The sequence below is a fragment of the Desmodus rotundus genome, chromosome 11 (genome assembly GCF_022682495.2).
Source record: "Desmodus rotundus isolate HL8 chromosome 11, HLdesRot8A.1, whole genome shotgun sequence".
NCBI lineage: Eukaryota > Metazoa > Chordata > Mammalia > Chiroptera > Phyllostomidae > Desmodus > Desmodus rotundus.
This window is the reverse complement of record NC_071397.1, coordinates 17351959-17368146: the sequence shown is the minus strand read 5'-3', so window position 1 is coordinate 17368146 and position 16188 is coordinate 17351959. Positions and strand designations below refer to the sequence as shown.

General features: G+C 41.4%; 1 protein-coding gene across 3 annotated transcripts in view; it reads right to left on the bottom strand.

Annotated features, from left to right (window-relative positions):
- The window catches only part of EFHC1 (EF-hand domain containing 1), a 72327-nt gene continuing 56139 nt past the window's right edge, over positions 1-16188 (bottom strand). For 2 of the 3 annotated variants that reach the window (XM_045193264.2, XM_024557810.4), the window contains 2 exons: positions 1594-1804; positions 1-278 (listed from right to left, as the gene is read on the bottom strand). In XM_045193264.2, coding sequence (XP_045049199.2) covers positions 207-278; positions 1594-1804 — 283 coding nt within the window. In that variant the 3' untranslated portion in view covers positions 1-206. Of the gene's footprint in view, positions 279-1593; positions 1805-16188 lie in introns of those variants that run through there. The other variant, XM_045193265.2, reaches the window with a different exon arrangement.

Sequence of the window (16188 nt, the reverse complement as noted above, 5' to 3'; positions counted from 1 at the left end):
TCCTGCAAGGTCCAATTTAATTTAGACTTCAGAAATACAAGAACAAAATATACATATATATATACATACTATATATGTGTGTATATATATATATATGTAAATAAAAGTTCAAGAGCTCTGTAAATGCGTCTACAAAGAATACAAGGTACACTTCAAAGTGTGGGTCCAACCTCAAAGGACTGTACTGCATTCTCTCATCAGCCAGGTCAGTCTGAGAAAGCACGGACGAAGTTGTAGTAGTTGATCTTGTCTTCTCCGTGACAGCACATCCTGATTAGCTGTGGAAGAGAACGAGAGCAGGTGAGTGGGCGTGTGGGCCGCCTGCGGCGTGACTGCAGCGTGCACACGGCAGCAATGGTCCCCAGCCTTTGTAGGCCAGTTCAGCGTTTTTATGTCCTCCGCTGGTCCTGAAATGACCCCGTGAACCCAGTAGGTAGGTCAGATATTATCCCCTCTTACAGTAAAGAAAATCAAACCTCAGAGTAAATGGCCTGCCCGGGATTTCAGGACAATGCATTTACAAGGGCATTGTCTTTTTTAAATGTTCTTTTTTAAAAATCACTTTTAATTGCTTTTATATTCAAATACAAGACTTTGGCCACCCAGCCTGTGTGGGCTGCTGTCTCACAGCCCAGCAGCAGGACCTCGTTAGGTCACTGCCCAGGCCGCAGCCTCTGGAGCTCGGCTGTGAGGGTGGGGCCGATTTGCTGTGGCTACCTCGTAAGACACGGGCAGACCCATCCCACCCCCTCCCCTGCCCCACTTCCCACTGACTGCAGCTGCTCTCACGTCGGGCCCACACACAGTACACGTGACTGAAAAGTCAAAATCTGGTGTGCTGTCAGCCTGAGATCCGGGGAGCTAAAAGGGCTTTGGCCCATTCGAACACGTACTCTTTTGTCCGCCTTCCCCGCTCCATGCTAATGTTTCTGTCTGCAAAATGTCTTCGTCTCCAACCTAGCCACTCTAGCCCTCAACTAACGCCTTCCCTAAATAAATCTTAACTCTGAATATTCCTTGTTGCTAAAAGATCTTTAAGGTCTATAGCACCTCAGTGTTCTTAGTAAGAATAAGTCACAGTCACAGGTGAGGTGGGAGGAATTTTGTCTGACTTCTGGGGGAACCCTGGCTAAAGGGGTTCAACTCATGAAAATTCTAGAAGGAGACGGTCCATGTCACCATGCAACCTCTCCTGTGCCTGGGCAGCAGTCATGCCCTCTCCATGCTAGTCCTATATATAGGTGGGCTAACATACTTACTGCTGTGAAGGCTGTCAAAGGCTGCCCACCAACCCGCTCAACCCAGTTGCCTCTGAGTTGCCCCTTCAGGGCTGCCCCTCCAGGACCACATCTCACCAGCCTCTCTGGGCTGCCTGGCCCCATAGCACTTAACGAGACGCCGTGCAACAGCACTTGGAAAAGAATGCCAATGAGAGAAGCAAGGGGAAGGCCGTAATCAGGACTGAGGAGGAGACCTAGTTGGAGCATCCTGGATCTTCCCCAGTTAAAACAAGAGCCATTTGTGATTGTCTTTGGGAAAGAATGAACGGTGCTCGGCCTCTGCAATCGGCGGGCAAGAATAACTCCTACTGACCTCCTTAATCAAGGAGTCGTCAACTGGGATGTTGAGAGAGCCACAGGTTTTAAAGAACACCTCTTTGTCCACAAATCCTGAAGCTTCCTTGTCGTAAGTCTGAAATGCCTCACAGATGCTGTCTCTGCGAGGAAGGTCTTTCAGTTGCTTCTGGATTGTGTCTATTAATGCTTCCAGTTCTTGCACTCCTGGGTCCACTTCAGCTTGTTTGCTGTAGACAAAAGAAGGAAATGACAGAACATGGAATTTATTCTTGACCAATCTCATTTCAGTGACCAAAGCTCTCACTTTGTGCAGTCGGGGAAGCTTCTAACGACAAACGGCTTCAACGGCGAGCTGACCAGTTGCTGAACACTTGCCTGGCTAGCGGGTGATCTCCCCGTCAAGGCAGCCTGGTCAGGGGCAGCGTGGGAACTGACACTCAGCCTCCCATGCTGCCATCTGTTAAATCACTGCCCCACCAAGAGCCAGATCTGACGCCACCGCCATCCCACGTTCCTCATTTGTGGGGGTCTCGTGATCTGCATCATCCATGTTACATCAGCTAAAACTAAATGTCTGAATTTGAAAAATATTTATCGATAACTTATGCAGTCAGGGATCTCTTGTACTTTTAACATTCCCTCTCCAAGCCACTCTGAATTTTGTAAAGGTTATTTATGGAAGTTAAGAGACTGCTTGGTGCAGTGGATTGAGAAGCTTGGGCTTAGCACTTTCTGAAATGAAGAGAGGTTAGTAAGCCAGAGCATTAGGAAAAGGGGCGTGTCCCCTCCAAATCACAACCAGGATAGGCAGAAGCTCGATTTTTATTTCCTCTGAACATGAAGGTGCAGTTATAAAATTAAAGAATTTTTGAGCTGGAAAAAGCTCTCTCATGTTTCATCTTCATAGATCTGTTTTGGAATAAAAGGTGGCTCAAATAAATTCAGTAAGCACCCCTCCGTTTTTCAACTCTGAGAAAACAGGCTGGGGGACCCTAGTGACTTGCCCAGGCCTCATGTCAGAGGCCAGGCCAGAACCGGCATCTCACATAAGCGCTCATGTGCTCTTTCCACCGCGCCCGGCCACCTCTCACTGGAAAGGACTTCACACACCAACTCACCACTGCTTTTTGTCCCTATTTTTCCTGTGATATAATATTCAAAAAGTTCACTGTTCCAAATAGCCTTTTATTTCCTTTTAACCAAATGCCCTTTTAATCTATTTCCCTTTAAACTGACAGCGATCCTTGCTGGAAGAAGTATAAATTGTATAACCTTTTAGGACCAAATATTTTGAGCAAAAATATTTTTGCTCAATTTGAAAATATGAAGCAACAGCCCAGAGAAGAATTTCAAATAACTTATCCTATGAAAATCATCATAACTTGTATAGAAAGATACATCAATAAAGCTGCTTTGAGACAGCCTAAATAAAAACAAAGTGTCCTAAAATCAAGAATTGGTTAAGTAACACGCACTACAATCGGCCAGCGTAACGACAATGCAGCACCGTCAACGCTGCAGGAAGAGCAGAAAGGTATGTGGTTAGCGAGAAATCAAGGCGCAAAGGTGTACATAGAATGCTAGCTTTTGTGTAAAAGTGGGGGGTATGAGATCATATGTTTAAAGGTGCTTATATTATACAATGAAAATCTGCAAATGGATGGTAACCAGTAGGAAGAAGGAAGACGGGGAAGATAGGGTGGGAGCAAAACTCTTCTTTGGTCCCTTTATATATATATATATATCTCCCATATGAATATAATACTTACTCAAAAAATTAACTATCAGTATACCATAAAATATTTTATGAGGTCAGAAGTGTTCATGATATACCATCAAGTAAAAAAAGCTGATAAACAGTATTTCAGAATCACTCCATTTTATATGCATATCAAGTAAAATATTAGAACTACTCACCCCTGGGTTTTAGGATTTTAAAAAATATTTTTGCTTATTTCTATTTGCATCTACTAATTTTTACTACTTGAGTATTTTTTTTCTGTGTATATTACTTTTGCAGTAAGACAAAAACACTAAAATTATAATTAAAGGTGTCCAGTACCTAAATGCTGTCTGGAATTATTTATTATAAAAGTACGATATGTTTATCTGATGGGTTAATTCCAACATCCATACGGAATTACGAAGGACTGCCAGGGAACTACTTCGGTGTCAGAAAGCAGTCGAGCCTCAGTCTTCTGTATCATCCCAGCTGGAGAAGAGCCCTGGAGCATACGAATTTAAATACCAATTTAAAATGTGGTCATCCAGTCACTGGGGGGAAGAGAGGATAACTCTCCATTCCCTGCAGAAACCAGGCACCCATACTGCTTCACACGACAAGGGAAATGCCCTTGGCATCTGCTGCCTTCGAGTAAGACGGAGTGAATGCAGAGAGCTTGCAACAGGTGATACCGTTTAAGACAGAGCTAGTCAGAGTTACAACCCCTACTTTATTGCAGGGGCCTCAGTCAGAAGAGCTGCAAGCCAAGACTTGTTCCATGGGTTAACAGGAACGCAGGGGCTGGCTGATTATCCTTAAGAGGGACTGCCAGCTGAGGGAGGTGGCTGGGTTCCCAACATGCTGGGTGAGGACTCTGTGCCAAGCCCTCCAATGCCCTGCCTTTACTTTCTATAACAGCAAATGTGATTTTATAGGGTGATTAATCTCACATGGGTAAGAGAGACGTCATAGTTGTCAGTCTGTTCTTAGAATATTTTGCCATGAGCACTCCTGCGAAGCCCCCACTCAGCAAAAACTAAACAGAATTCGTATTTCCTCAAAGAGCAAATAGTCTGCAATACTGTTCTTTCCTTCTTATGTTTTTTTGGGGGGGATGCAGTTTGGTGATGGGCATTCTTTGATACCAACAATGTGTTGGAGATTTAAAGTGTGGGCATTACAATTGCAAAGGTTCAGCAGTGACCCCTTGGCCGGACCTTAGCTCATGATCCATGATCCAGGGCCTCCACTCTGTCCCACTGCAGGAAAACCCACTCCCAGGACAGGCAGGCACTTGTTCAGAGAGCTTCAGGTAGTCAGGAAGCTGAACTAAGAATGTCCCTTATTTCTTGGTGCTTCTCCTCGGCACGGCAGAATATATTGTAGGTAAGAGCATGGGCTCTAGGATCTGAGTTCCTGATTCAAAATCCCAGCTTTGCCACTTAAGGTCTGCATGATCTTGAGTAGATTACTTAACTGCCCTGTGTCTGTCTCCTTATTTGTAATATGGAAGTTTTCTTTCTTTAAGATTTTATTTATTTTTAGAGAGAGGGGAAGGGAGGGAGAAAGAGATGGAGAGAAACATCAATGTGAGAAATGTCAATTGGTTGCTTCTTATACATGCCCCGACCAGGGACTGAACCTACAAACCAGGCTTGTGAATCAAGCCTTGTGACTGTGAATCAAACCAGCCACCTTTCGCTTTGTGGGACGACACCCAATCAGCTGAGCCACGCTGGTCAGGGCTGTAACATGGACGTTTTTAAGGGAAGCCAATTCATAAAGATTGTTGTGAGAATTAAGTGAGTTATTGCATATAAAGCACTTAGTACCTGACACAGCAGACACACCCAGCATTAGCTGTTAAGGTTCTTTTGACAGTCCTAGTATCAATATTCATCACTCAGCTAACAACTGTTGTATGTGTTGAATATGTACGGCTCGATGTTAGCTTTTGAATAAACAGTTTAGTACAAGTAACGTGTCTTTAGTAAGGCTCCCTGCCCTCCAGAGGGGAGTTAAGACACAGACTTTAAACTCACTGACAAGGGGAGAAAATGCCCATTACCATTTACGAGAGGTACAAACAATGGGAGGGTCGGGAAGGACCACCCTAGGAGATGGCATACAACCTGGGCCTTGAAGGATGTGAGAGTTTGGACCTTCAGAATAAAGTAAACAACAGACAATGGGAACAGCCTGTGAAAGGGCATAAACGCCCAAGGTTAACATAATAAACCTGTTTGTCTGGAGTGCAAAGTACACAGGAAGGTAAGCTAGAACTCGAAGTCAGATGCCCATTTGGAGCCCTGCTATATAGGATGTAGCAAAAGCAACTCCAAGAAAAAGGCTTATAGCAATAAATGCCTACATTAAGAAATAACATAGATCTCAAATTAACAACCTAACTTTATACCTCAAGGAACTAGAAAAAGGAGAAAAAACTAAATTCAAAGTTAGCAGAAGGAAGCAAATAATAAAATCAAAACAGAAATAAATGAAATAATGACTAGAAAAATGATAGAAAAGATCAACAAAATTAGAAGCTGGTTTTTAAAAAAAAGATAAACAAAATTGACATACTTTTAGTTACACTAAGAAAAAAGTGGGAAGACTCAAAAATGAAAGAGGAAATGTAATGTACAACTGATAATCACAGAAATACAAAGGATCATAAGACACTACTATGAATAACTATACATTAACATATTGGATAACCTGAAAGAAATGTACAAAATTTTTAGAAATGAAACAACAAAAAAATCATGGAAACATACAATGTACAAAGACTGAATCATCAAGAAATAGAAAATCAGAACAAACCAATTGAATCAGGTAACCAAAAATCTCCCAACAATAAAATCCAGAACCAGGTGACTTCACTGGTGAATTCTACCAACATTTTAAGAATTTGTACCAATCCCTCTCAAACTCTTCCCAAAAAGTGAAGTGGAGGGAATACTCCTAAATTATTGTAATAATACAAGGCCAGCATTATCCTGACACTGAAGACAGACAAAGACACTGCAAGAAGAGAAAATTCAGGCCAGTTTCCCTGGTGAACACAGATGCAAAAGTCCTCAACATAATACTAGCAAACCATATCCAACAATCCATTAATAGGATCATACACTATGATCAAGTGGGATTTATCCTTTGTATCAAAGATGGTTCAACATACCCAAATCAATAAATGTACTATATCACATTAATAGAATGAAGGATAAAAATCATGATTATTTCAATAGATACATAAAATGCATTTGCCAAAATCTAACACCCTCTCATGGTAAAACCTCTGACAAATCAGGTAGAGGAAGAATGTGCCTCCACATGATGGATGCCATGCATGACGAGTCCACATGTAACATCATGCCGCACAGTGAACAAGACGAGGATGCTCGCGCTCCCCACTTCTATTCAATACAGACCTCGCCAGGGCAATTAGGCAAGAAAAAAGAAGTACAAGATATCCAAACAGGAAAGGAAAAGTAAAATTGTATCTGTTTGTAGATGGCATGATCTTATGTATAGAAAATCCTAAAGACTTTACCCAAACATTGTTAGAACTAGTCAACATATTCAGTAAAATTTCAGGATACAAAATCAACATACAAAAATCAGTAAACTATCTGAAAGATGAGTTAAGAAAATGATTCCATTTATAATAGCATCTAAAAAAGTTAAATACTTAGGGATAAAATTTTTTAAATATATTTATTGATTATGCTACTACAGCTGTCCCATTTCCCTCCCTTCACTCCACTCCATCCTGCACACCCCCTCCCTCCCACATTCCCCCCCTATAGTTCATGTCCATGGGTCATACTTATAAGTTCTTTGGCTTCTACATTTCCTACACTATTCTTAACCTCCCCCTGTCTATTTTCTACCTACCATTTATGCTACTTATTCTCTGTACCTTTTCCCCCTTCTCTCCCCCTCCCACTCCCCTGTTGATAATCCTCCATGTGATCTCCATTTCTGTGGTTCTGTTCCTCTTCTAGTTGTTTGCTTAGTTTGCTTTTGCTTTTGTTTTAGGTGTGGTTGTTAATAACTGTGAGTTTGCTGTCATTTTTACTGTTCATATTTTTTATCTTCTTTTTCTTAGATAAATCCCTTTAACATTTCCTATAATAAGGGCTTGGTGATGATGAACTCTTTTAACTTGACCTTATCTGAGAAGCACTTTATCTGCCCTTCCATTCTAAATGATAGCTTTGCTGGATACAGTAATCTTGGATGTAGGCCCTTGCCTTTCATGACTTGGAATACTTCTTGCCAGCCCCTTCTTGCTTGTAAGGTCTCTTTGGAGAAATCAGCTGACAGTCTTATGGGAACTCTTTTGTAGGTAACTGTGTCCTTTTCTCTTGCTGCTTCTAAGATTCTCTCCTTCTCCTTAATCTTGGGGAATGTAATTATGATGTACCTTGGTGTGTGCTTCCTTGGGTCCAGCTTCTTTGGGACTCTCTGAGCTTCCTAGACTTCCTGGAAGTCTATTTCCTTTGCCAGATTAGGGAAGTTCTCCTTCATTATTTGTTCAAATAAGTTTTCAAGTTTTTGTTCTTCCTCTTCTCCTTCTGGCACTGCTAGGATTCAGATGTTGGCATGTTTCAAGATGTCCTGGAGGTTCCTAAGCCTCTCCTCATTTTTCCGAATTCTTGTTTCTTCATTCTTTTCTGGTTGGATGTTTCTTTCTTCCTTCTGGTCCACACCATTGATTTGAGTCCCAGTTTCCTTCCCCTCACTACTGGTTCCCTGTACATTTTCATTTGTTTCTCTTAGCATAGTCATCATTTTTTCATCTAATTTGCTACCAAATTCAACCAATTCTGTGAGCTTCCTGATTACCAGTGTTTTGAACTGTGCATCTGGTAGGTTGGCTCTCTCTTCATTGCTTAGTTGTATTTTTTCTGGGGCTTTGATCTGTTCTTTCATTTGGGCCAATTTTTTTTTTCTTGGCACACCTGTTACATAAAGGGGCAGAGCCTTAGGTGTTCACCGGGGTGGGGTAATACTGGTCTCTGCACTGTGATGCTGTGTGTGGGGGAGGGACCGAGAGGGAGCAATGGCACTTGCTCCACTCTCTGCTGGTTATCAGTCACTCCCTCCACTACCCACAATCAAATTGGGCCCCTCTGGTGCTGGTTCCTGAGTGCGTGGGCTTGTGCATGCTCTAGGCCCCTGTGGGTCTCTCCAACAAACTCTCCTGTGAGGCTGGGAGTTTCTCCCGCTGCCGCCTCAACGCCCACAGGTGTTTTCAATCAGAGGTTTGAGGCTTTATTTCCCGGCGCTGGATCCCTGGGTTGCAAGGTCTGCTTCACTCCTCTGCCATTCCTCCTGGTTTATGTATGCGCAAATATGGGGCCGTGGGGTCTGCCAGCCACCACCTTGTGGGGTCTGTAGCTGCCACACTGCCTGCCCCGCTCCACAACCCGCCACCTCGCCGGGTCTGCCAGCCACTGCCTTGATGCGAGTCCTCTCTGCCCCAGCTTCCCGTCTCTGCCCCTCCTACCGGTCTGGGTGAGTGTTTCTTCTTTATCTTCTTGGTTGTCGGACTTCCATACAGTTTGATTTTCTGTCAGTTCTGGTTGTTTTTTGTTTTTAAATGTTGTTGTCCTTCTTTTGGTTGTGCGAGGAGGCACAGTGTGTATACCTACACCTCCTTCTTCGCCGGAAGCTAGGGATAAATTTAACCAAGGAGGTGAAAGACCTGTTTATTGAAAACAGTAAGGCATTAATGAAAGAAATTGATGAAGAATTGTGTTGCTGGGTTAGAAGAATTAATATTGTTAAAATGTCCATAGTACCCAAAGTAATCTACAAATAATGCAATCCCTATCAAAATTCCAATGGCATTTTTCACAGAAATAGGAAAAAAATTCATATGGAACCATAGAAGACTCCAAGTAGCCAAAGCAATGGTGAAAAAGGACAATAAAGCTGGAGGTATCTCAGTTCTTGATTTCAAACTACATTACAAAGTTACAGTAATCAAAACAGCATAGTACCAGCATAAAAACAAACACATAAAGCAGTGCAATGGAAGAGGGAGCCCCCAAATAAACCCATGCATACGAGTATGTGGTCAACTAACCTTTGACAAGGCAACTAAGAATATACAACAATAAAGGATAGTCTCTTCAACAAATGGTGCTGGGAAAACTGGGTATCTACACACAAAAAATGAAAATGAATCCCTATTTTATTCAAATCAGAAAAATTAATTCAGAATGAATTAAAGACTCAACTATAAGACCTGAAAGTATAAAACTCCTAGGGAAAATAAAAACAGAAAAAAAGCTCCTTGACATAGGTCTTAGCAATGAATTTTTTATATGACCCCCAAACCACAGACAACAGAAAAGCAAAAATAAACAAGTAGCACTACAGCAAACTAAAAAGGTTCTGCACAGCAAAAGAAGTACTTATAAATCTACCCTGGAAACCTATATGATTTTATTAACCAATGTCACCCCCGTAAATTTAATAAGAAATAAATAAAGGACTAGCAAAAAAAAAAATGAGAGAGAGAAAGAATTAACCAAATAAAAAGGTAGCCTAGGAATGGGAGAAGTTATCTGCAAACTGTTTTAGTCCATTTGGACTCCTATAACAACACACCAGAGACTAGGTGACTTACAAACAACAGTTCTAGCTGGAGGCTGCAAGTCCTAGGCCATGGTGCTATAGATTCCACGTGGTGGCCAGTGAGAGCTCTCTTCCTGGTTCATTGCCAGAGTCTCATCGAGAAGAAAGGGGAAGCAAGCTCTCTAGGACCTGCTTTAAAGGCGCTAGTTCTATTCATGAGGGATTTGCCCTCATGAGATAATAACCTCCCAGAGGTCCCACCTCTTAATAAATATCATCACACGTGGCATCAGAATTTCAACATAGGAATTTTAGAGGCACACAAATATTCAGAGCATAGAACAAACCATATATCTGATAAGGGATTAATATCTAAAATATGAGTATATAAGGAACTCATACAACTCAATAGCAAAATATATCTGATTTAAAAATGAGCAAAAGATCTGAATAGACATTTTTCCAACGAGGACACACAAATGGCCAAGAGGTACATGCTAACATACTCAACGTCACCAGTCATCAGGGAAATGCAAATCAAAACCACTATATATCATCTCATATCTGTCAAGATGTCTATTATCAAAAAGACAAGAGATGACAAGTTGGTGAGGATGTGGAGAAAAGGAACACTGGACAAGAATACTCCCACTGTTGGTAGGAATTGTATATTGGTACAGCCGTTATGGAAAACAGTATGGAGGTTTCTCAAAAAATTAAAAATAGAACTATCTACCACACAATCCAGCAGTCACACTTCTGGATATATATCTGAAGTGAACAAAATTAGTATCTCAAAGAGACATCTGTATTTTCATGTTCAACAGCCAAAATATGGAAATAAGTGAAGTGTCCACTGATGGATTAAAATGTGATTTTATTATATATGTATATATATGAATATAAGGAATATACACATGGAATATATATATATATATATATATATATATATATATATATATATATATAATGGAATATGTGGATTAAATCCAGCCATAGAAAGAAATCCGGCCATTTGTGACATTTGTGACATGAATGACCCTGAAGGACATATGCTTAGTGAAAGAGCCCAGACAAAAACAAATACTGTATGGCCTCATGTATGTGTGGGACACTTAATGTCAGACTTACAGAGACAGAGAAGAAAATGGTTGTGGGGAAGGGGAGAATGCTGGTCAAAGGGCACAGACTCAGTTCTGAGATGAAAAAGTCCTGGGGAATCTAATGACCAGTATGGCACCTGCAGTTACTAATACTGTGCTGTGTACTTGAAACTCACTGTGGGTGGATTTAAGCATTCTCGCCACATGTACAAAAAAAATAAATGGTAACCATGTGATATGATGGATGGATTAATGAACTTGATTGTGGTAATCATTTCACAATGTATGAGTATATCAAATCATCACATTGTACACTTTAAATATATACAATTTTATTTGTCAATTATACCTCAGTAAAATTGGTGGGTGGAGGTTACTGTGATTGATTAGTTTGGACCCAAATTCCAGGATGACTCGTTTGGTAACAGTGTATGAAATGGATTAAGGAAGAGTTGGAGGTGGGAAGATGAGTTAAGATGCATTGGGGAAGCCTAGGTGAGCAGTAAGAGGAGTATGGCAGAGCCTGCTGGTTACCTGCCCAACTCATCCTCTCCTTCTTCCCAACAGAGCCCTCATTTTGTAGCAGTTAGGAGTCGCCAGTGACACAGACGGGACAATAAGATGTAAACAGAAGTTGCCAGGTGGGGCTTCTGGATAAGCCCTTTAAGAGCAGGAAAGACACGGTGAGATTAGCTTTTCAGCATTTTATCCTTTTCTCTTTCCCCTTCTTCTGACTGGAATGTAGTTGTAATGCTGGAGATAGAACTTTCACTCTGTGACTACAGAGTGACAAAGCACGAGGACAAAAGCCACTTGCTAAGGACATCTGAGAGGAGAAATAGAACCAGTCAGGGTGCCATCGTAAAGCCACCACACCAGCTCCAGACTGCTCACCACCAGACCCTGTGTTCCCGAGAAACACAGACCTCCTCTGGGTTAAGCTAACGTCAGTCCGTCTGTTGTCACTGTTGTTGTTACGTGCAGACGAGTGCAACTCCTAACTGATTGAGTTCTTTAAGAAATGGTAGTGAGAATGAAAAGGAAAAGTCAGAGGCAAAAGACAGGAAAAAAATAAAAAGAAATTAGCAGCCTGTTGAATATAGTGCAGAATAGAAGAGGTCAAATGTATCTCCAAGGTCTCAAATCAAGACAAATGGAACTCTGCTATGATCGAGGGGAAGAGAGGAATTAACATTCATTGTTTGCCTCCTGTGCGCCAGGCACTAGACTTGCTACTTTATATCTGTTATCACAAGTCACTATTGTCTCAACTTCATGCAACAGATAAACAGAAGAAAGAAGAGGGAAGAAAGAGCAGATGTGTTAGGAAGATACAAACAACAATGGTTTCATTTTTAGTTGCATGAGATGCTGGTGACTCAGCTGGATGAAGACACAACTCAGTAGGCAGATAGGAATTGAGGAACAGAGTCAGGAGAATGGTCAGGAAGAGAGCAACTTATTTAGACAACCTGCAATGAGATGAGGGGAGATTTCAAGAGAGTCTAGAGAAAGCAAACTACGGACCAGAAACAGGACCTTGAGAAACACCAACCTATTTGACAGAAGTAAGAAAAAAGAGCAGTAGGAAAAATAACAAAGACTCTGACTTATTAGAACCCAAGAGAGGGTTTCAAAAAGCAAGTGGTAAAGAGTAATATGTATGTAGATGAAGAAGGCTAAACACTAGACCAGGGAGTTGGCAAACTACAACTCACGGGTCAAAGCCAGCCTGCTGCTGGTTTTTCTAAATAAAAGTTAATTGTAATACAGCCATACCCATTTATTTATATTTGTCTATGGCTGCTTTTGCCCTATAAGAGTAGAGTTGAATAGTTACAACAGAGACAGTATGGCCTACAAAACAAATTATTTACTACTTACTTCTTCACAAAAAATTTGCCAACTCCTGTCCTAGACTATGAGCTCCTTATTCTTTCACATATTTGCTTAAGTGTTTATTAAGGTCTGGCAGAGGGTGCAAGCTCAAATATCTGTTGAATTAATGAATAAATGATAAGAGACCATTGGCTTTGGAAACAACCAATAAACTTGAGGAAAGCAATTTATGAAGAGTTATAAGGAGTAGTCAGAAAGGAGGCAGTTACAAGCATAAAACAGACCCTGCTAGGCAGCTCGGTTGGTCGGAGCATTGTCCCATTATGCCGAGGTTGCTGGCCCCATTCTCGGTCAGGGTGCATACAAGGGTCAACCAATGAGAGCATACATAAGTGGGACAACAGTTGATCTATCCTTCTCTCTCTCTCTCTCTCTCTCTCTCTCTGCTCCCCCACTTCTCTCTCTAAAGTCAGTAAATAAAAAATTAAGAAAAACATAAAATAGAAGAGTGATATTTGGAGAAAGGGGAGCTACTCACCTTTGACAACAAGCTAAAGAGAAAATGAGTGATTGATCGTACAAAAACGTCCTAACGTGAAGAGTGAGAAAACTGAAGAAGTTCACGTTGGATCATTTGTTCTCATAATTGAGACCAACCGCAAAGTGAATGTGGAAGAGTGTGGGGCCTAAGGAAAACAGACAATGAAATGAGCATATTTGGAAATGTCTGTTGAGACAGGTGGCTGGAAGCGAAAAAGAGGATTAGAAGGATCCTTGAACAGGGGAGCAGGGTCTTCTTGGAGCGGAAGAGCACAAGTGGACACGCTAACAGGACAAGAGTAATATCCACAAACATGTGTGTTTTCATGCTATTCACACATGCAGATTCCCGTAGAGGGGTTAATGAGCACTTGTTATCTCTAAGTCTGAGTTCAATATATTGCAATGAGGCCCCCAAACCCAAAAAGAACTTCAAATAAAGTCAATGCTCAATTACCTATGCACAGTTTTAATTTCCTGGCTCAGAAAAAGAATTTCACCATACTACGACTGATAACTGACACTTGACACAAAAAGTACTTAGGCCTGACAAGTACTTGGGACCCTCCTCTCAGGACTTCTACCATGATTAGTCAAATCAAGGACTTGTGTTTCCTTAGAGCGGATGGATTCTTTGCCAGATGAGAGGCGTTAGAGGCCAAGGACAGAATGGCTAGAAGACATGGAAGGCGTGACACTTGGGTTCCAAGCATTTCCTCTCACTCCTCTCTCTGACTCATCACAAGAGGAGAGAGAAAAGGTGAGGATCAAAGTAAGAGAGCAATGGATCTCTTAACCCAGAACTTGAATTTCTCTTTATTTGATTTGGTTATCTCATTCTAAGTGCCATAGTAGCATCTTTTTATCATTACCAAATCAGAGAAAAAATAAAAAGGATTCTGTGGGGAGTATGCCAATGCAAGAAGCTTTCTAGCGTTGCTGGAATTTTCACAGACATGAAAAAATTACAGAAACATTTCTGAGAAGTGCTTGTACTAAACGTATGACCGTGAATGCCAACTCAGCCTTTATGCTGCCCAGCCACCACACTCTGCTTCTCCAGTGCAGTCACCCTCCCCCTTTCCGAGATGGTGGCCGTGCTTCATCAGTGTTGGCGCAACACTTTTCCCCACACTTTATACACTCTGGATTCAGGGTGCATTTTTTAACTGATGGTGAATATCAGTTATAATTGACATTTTTCCCTTCTCAGTAGCAGACAAAGTAATGCAATATGTGTATTTTCACTTTATTTTTATATTCATTGCATTTATTTTATTTATGTAGTCAACAGAATAGAGCATTTTACAAATTTCCTCTCTCCTGAAACCTCCAACATCTCCCCAACCTCATTCTTCTGACTGTACAACTACATCGGTAACAATGAGACAGTCGGCAAAACCCCTCGACCATATCCACCACAACCAGCATCTGTACCCCCCACATTGTACCTTCTAACTGTTACCACAGACCAAGCTTTCGAAGATTAATCCCAGGACATCTGGAGGCTCCTGAGGCCCTTTGGGAGTCCGTGAGGTCAAAACTATTTTCATAATAATAGTTAATCATTATTTGTTTTTTACTCATTTTCTCACAAATGCACAATGGAGTTTTCCAAAGGTTATGTGATGAATGAAGTCACAGTGGCTCATTACAGAAGCAGGTGAAAATAGAGTTGTCTTCTATTAATAAAGTCAGATATTAAAGAGATGTGCAAAACAATTTGTAAAACAATGCCACTCTTCTCACTAATTTTTTTGTTTGGGAAATGTAGTTATTTTTCATAAAATCTTATTACTTGCATTAAAATGAAATGAGTTTATTACTGTTTTTAAAACATTAATAAATATTTTAAATGTCAGATATAATTTCTAACATGGTACATATTAACAGATATAAACCACATAAACTAACACCCTTTTGGGTTTTTAAGAGTATAAAGGTCTCCTGAGACCGAAGATTTCAGAACCACTGCCCAAGATGGATGGTTGGTGCTTGTGTCTAAAGCCAGTGCCTCCGCGTGGGTGCCAAACCCCACCCTCTCCCACGTGCTCCACACACCTCCCCTCTCTCACACACAGGTGTCAATGCTTTCCCTCTCCACAGAATCCTCCCCACTTACAAATACACATGCTATCTTACAAACAGACAAAACTCTTGTCTTAACTCCACTTCCTCTTCTACCAGCTACTGCCCCATTTCTGCTGCCCTTTGCACCAAACCTCCTCACACCATTTGTCCACCCGTCCGTTCTTGAATTCCTCCCCTCCCATTCTCTCTAACCCCCTCCCATCAGGTTTTTGGTTTTCCCACTCCCATTCAACTGAAACTCTTCATTAAGTTCCCAACGTCCCCTACATCGCTGAATCCCCATTTGACAAGGTGAGTTAGTGTGTCTTCCTTGGTATACGGGCAGTTTTCTCTTTGCACAGTTCTGACATGCATGAGTTCCAGTTACTACTGTTTAAGTAGCCCAGCCTCTCAACAACATGGTTCAAATTTCACTCACCCCAGCTTATAACTGTGAGTAACTGCATAAAGTACAAATTCAGCGTCAGGTGTTCAGTCCTCTGAATCTACTAGTACATACGTAACAGATGCATACATATCATGACCAGTGACAATCATACCACTGCTTTCAAAGTCTGTTGGTGACCGGTCACTGGGCATCTGTTTTTCAGTTCACACACAGACAACAAAGTGTGTAGCTGAGTGGCCTCCCGGTCTCTCAGTGATGAACCCATGTGAGGTTTTACAAAAGCGAGAACTGACCAGCACAGATGGAAGTGCAACAAAGAAATAAAAAGTGGTAACG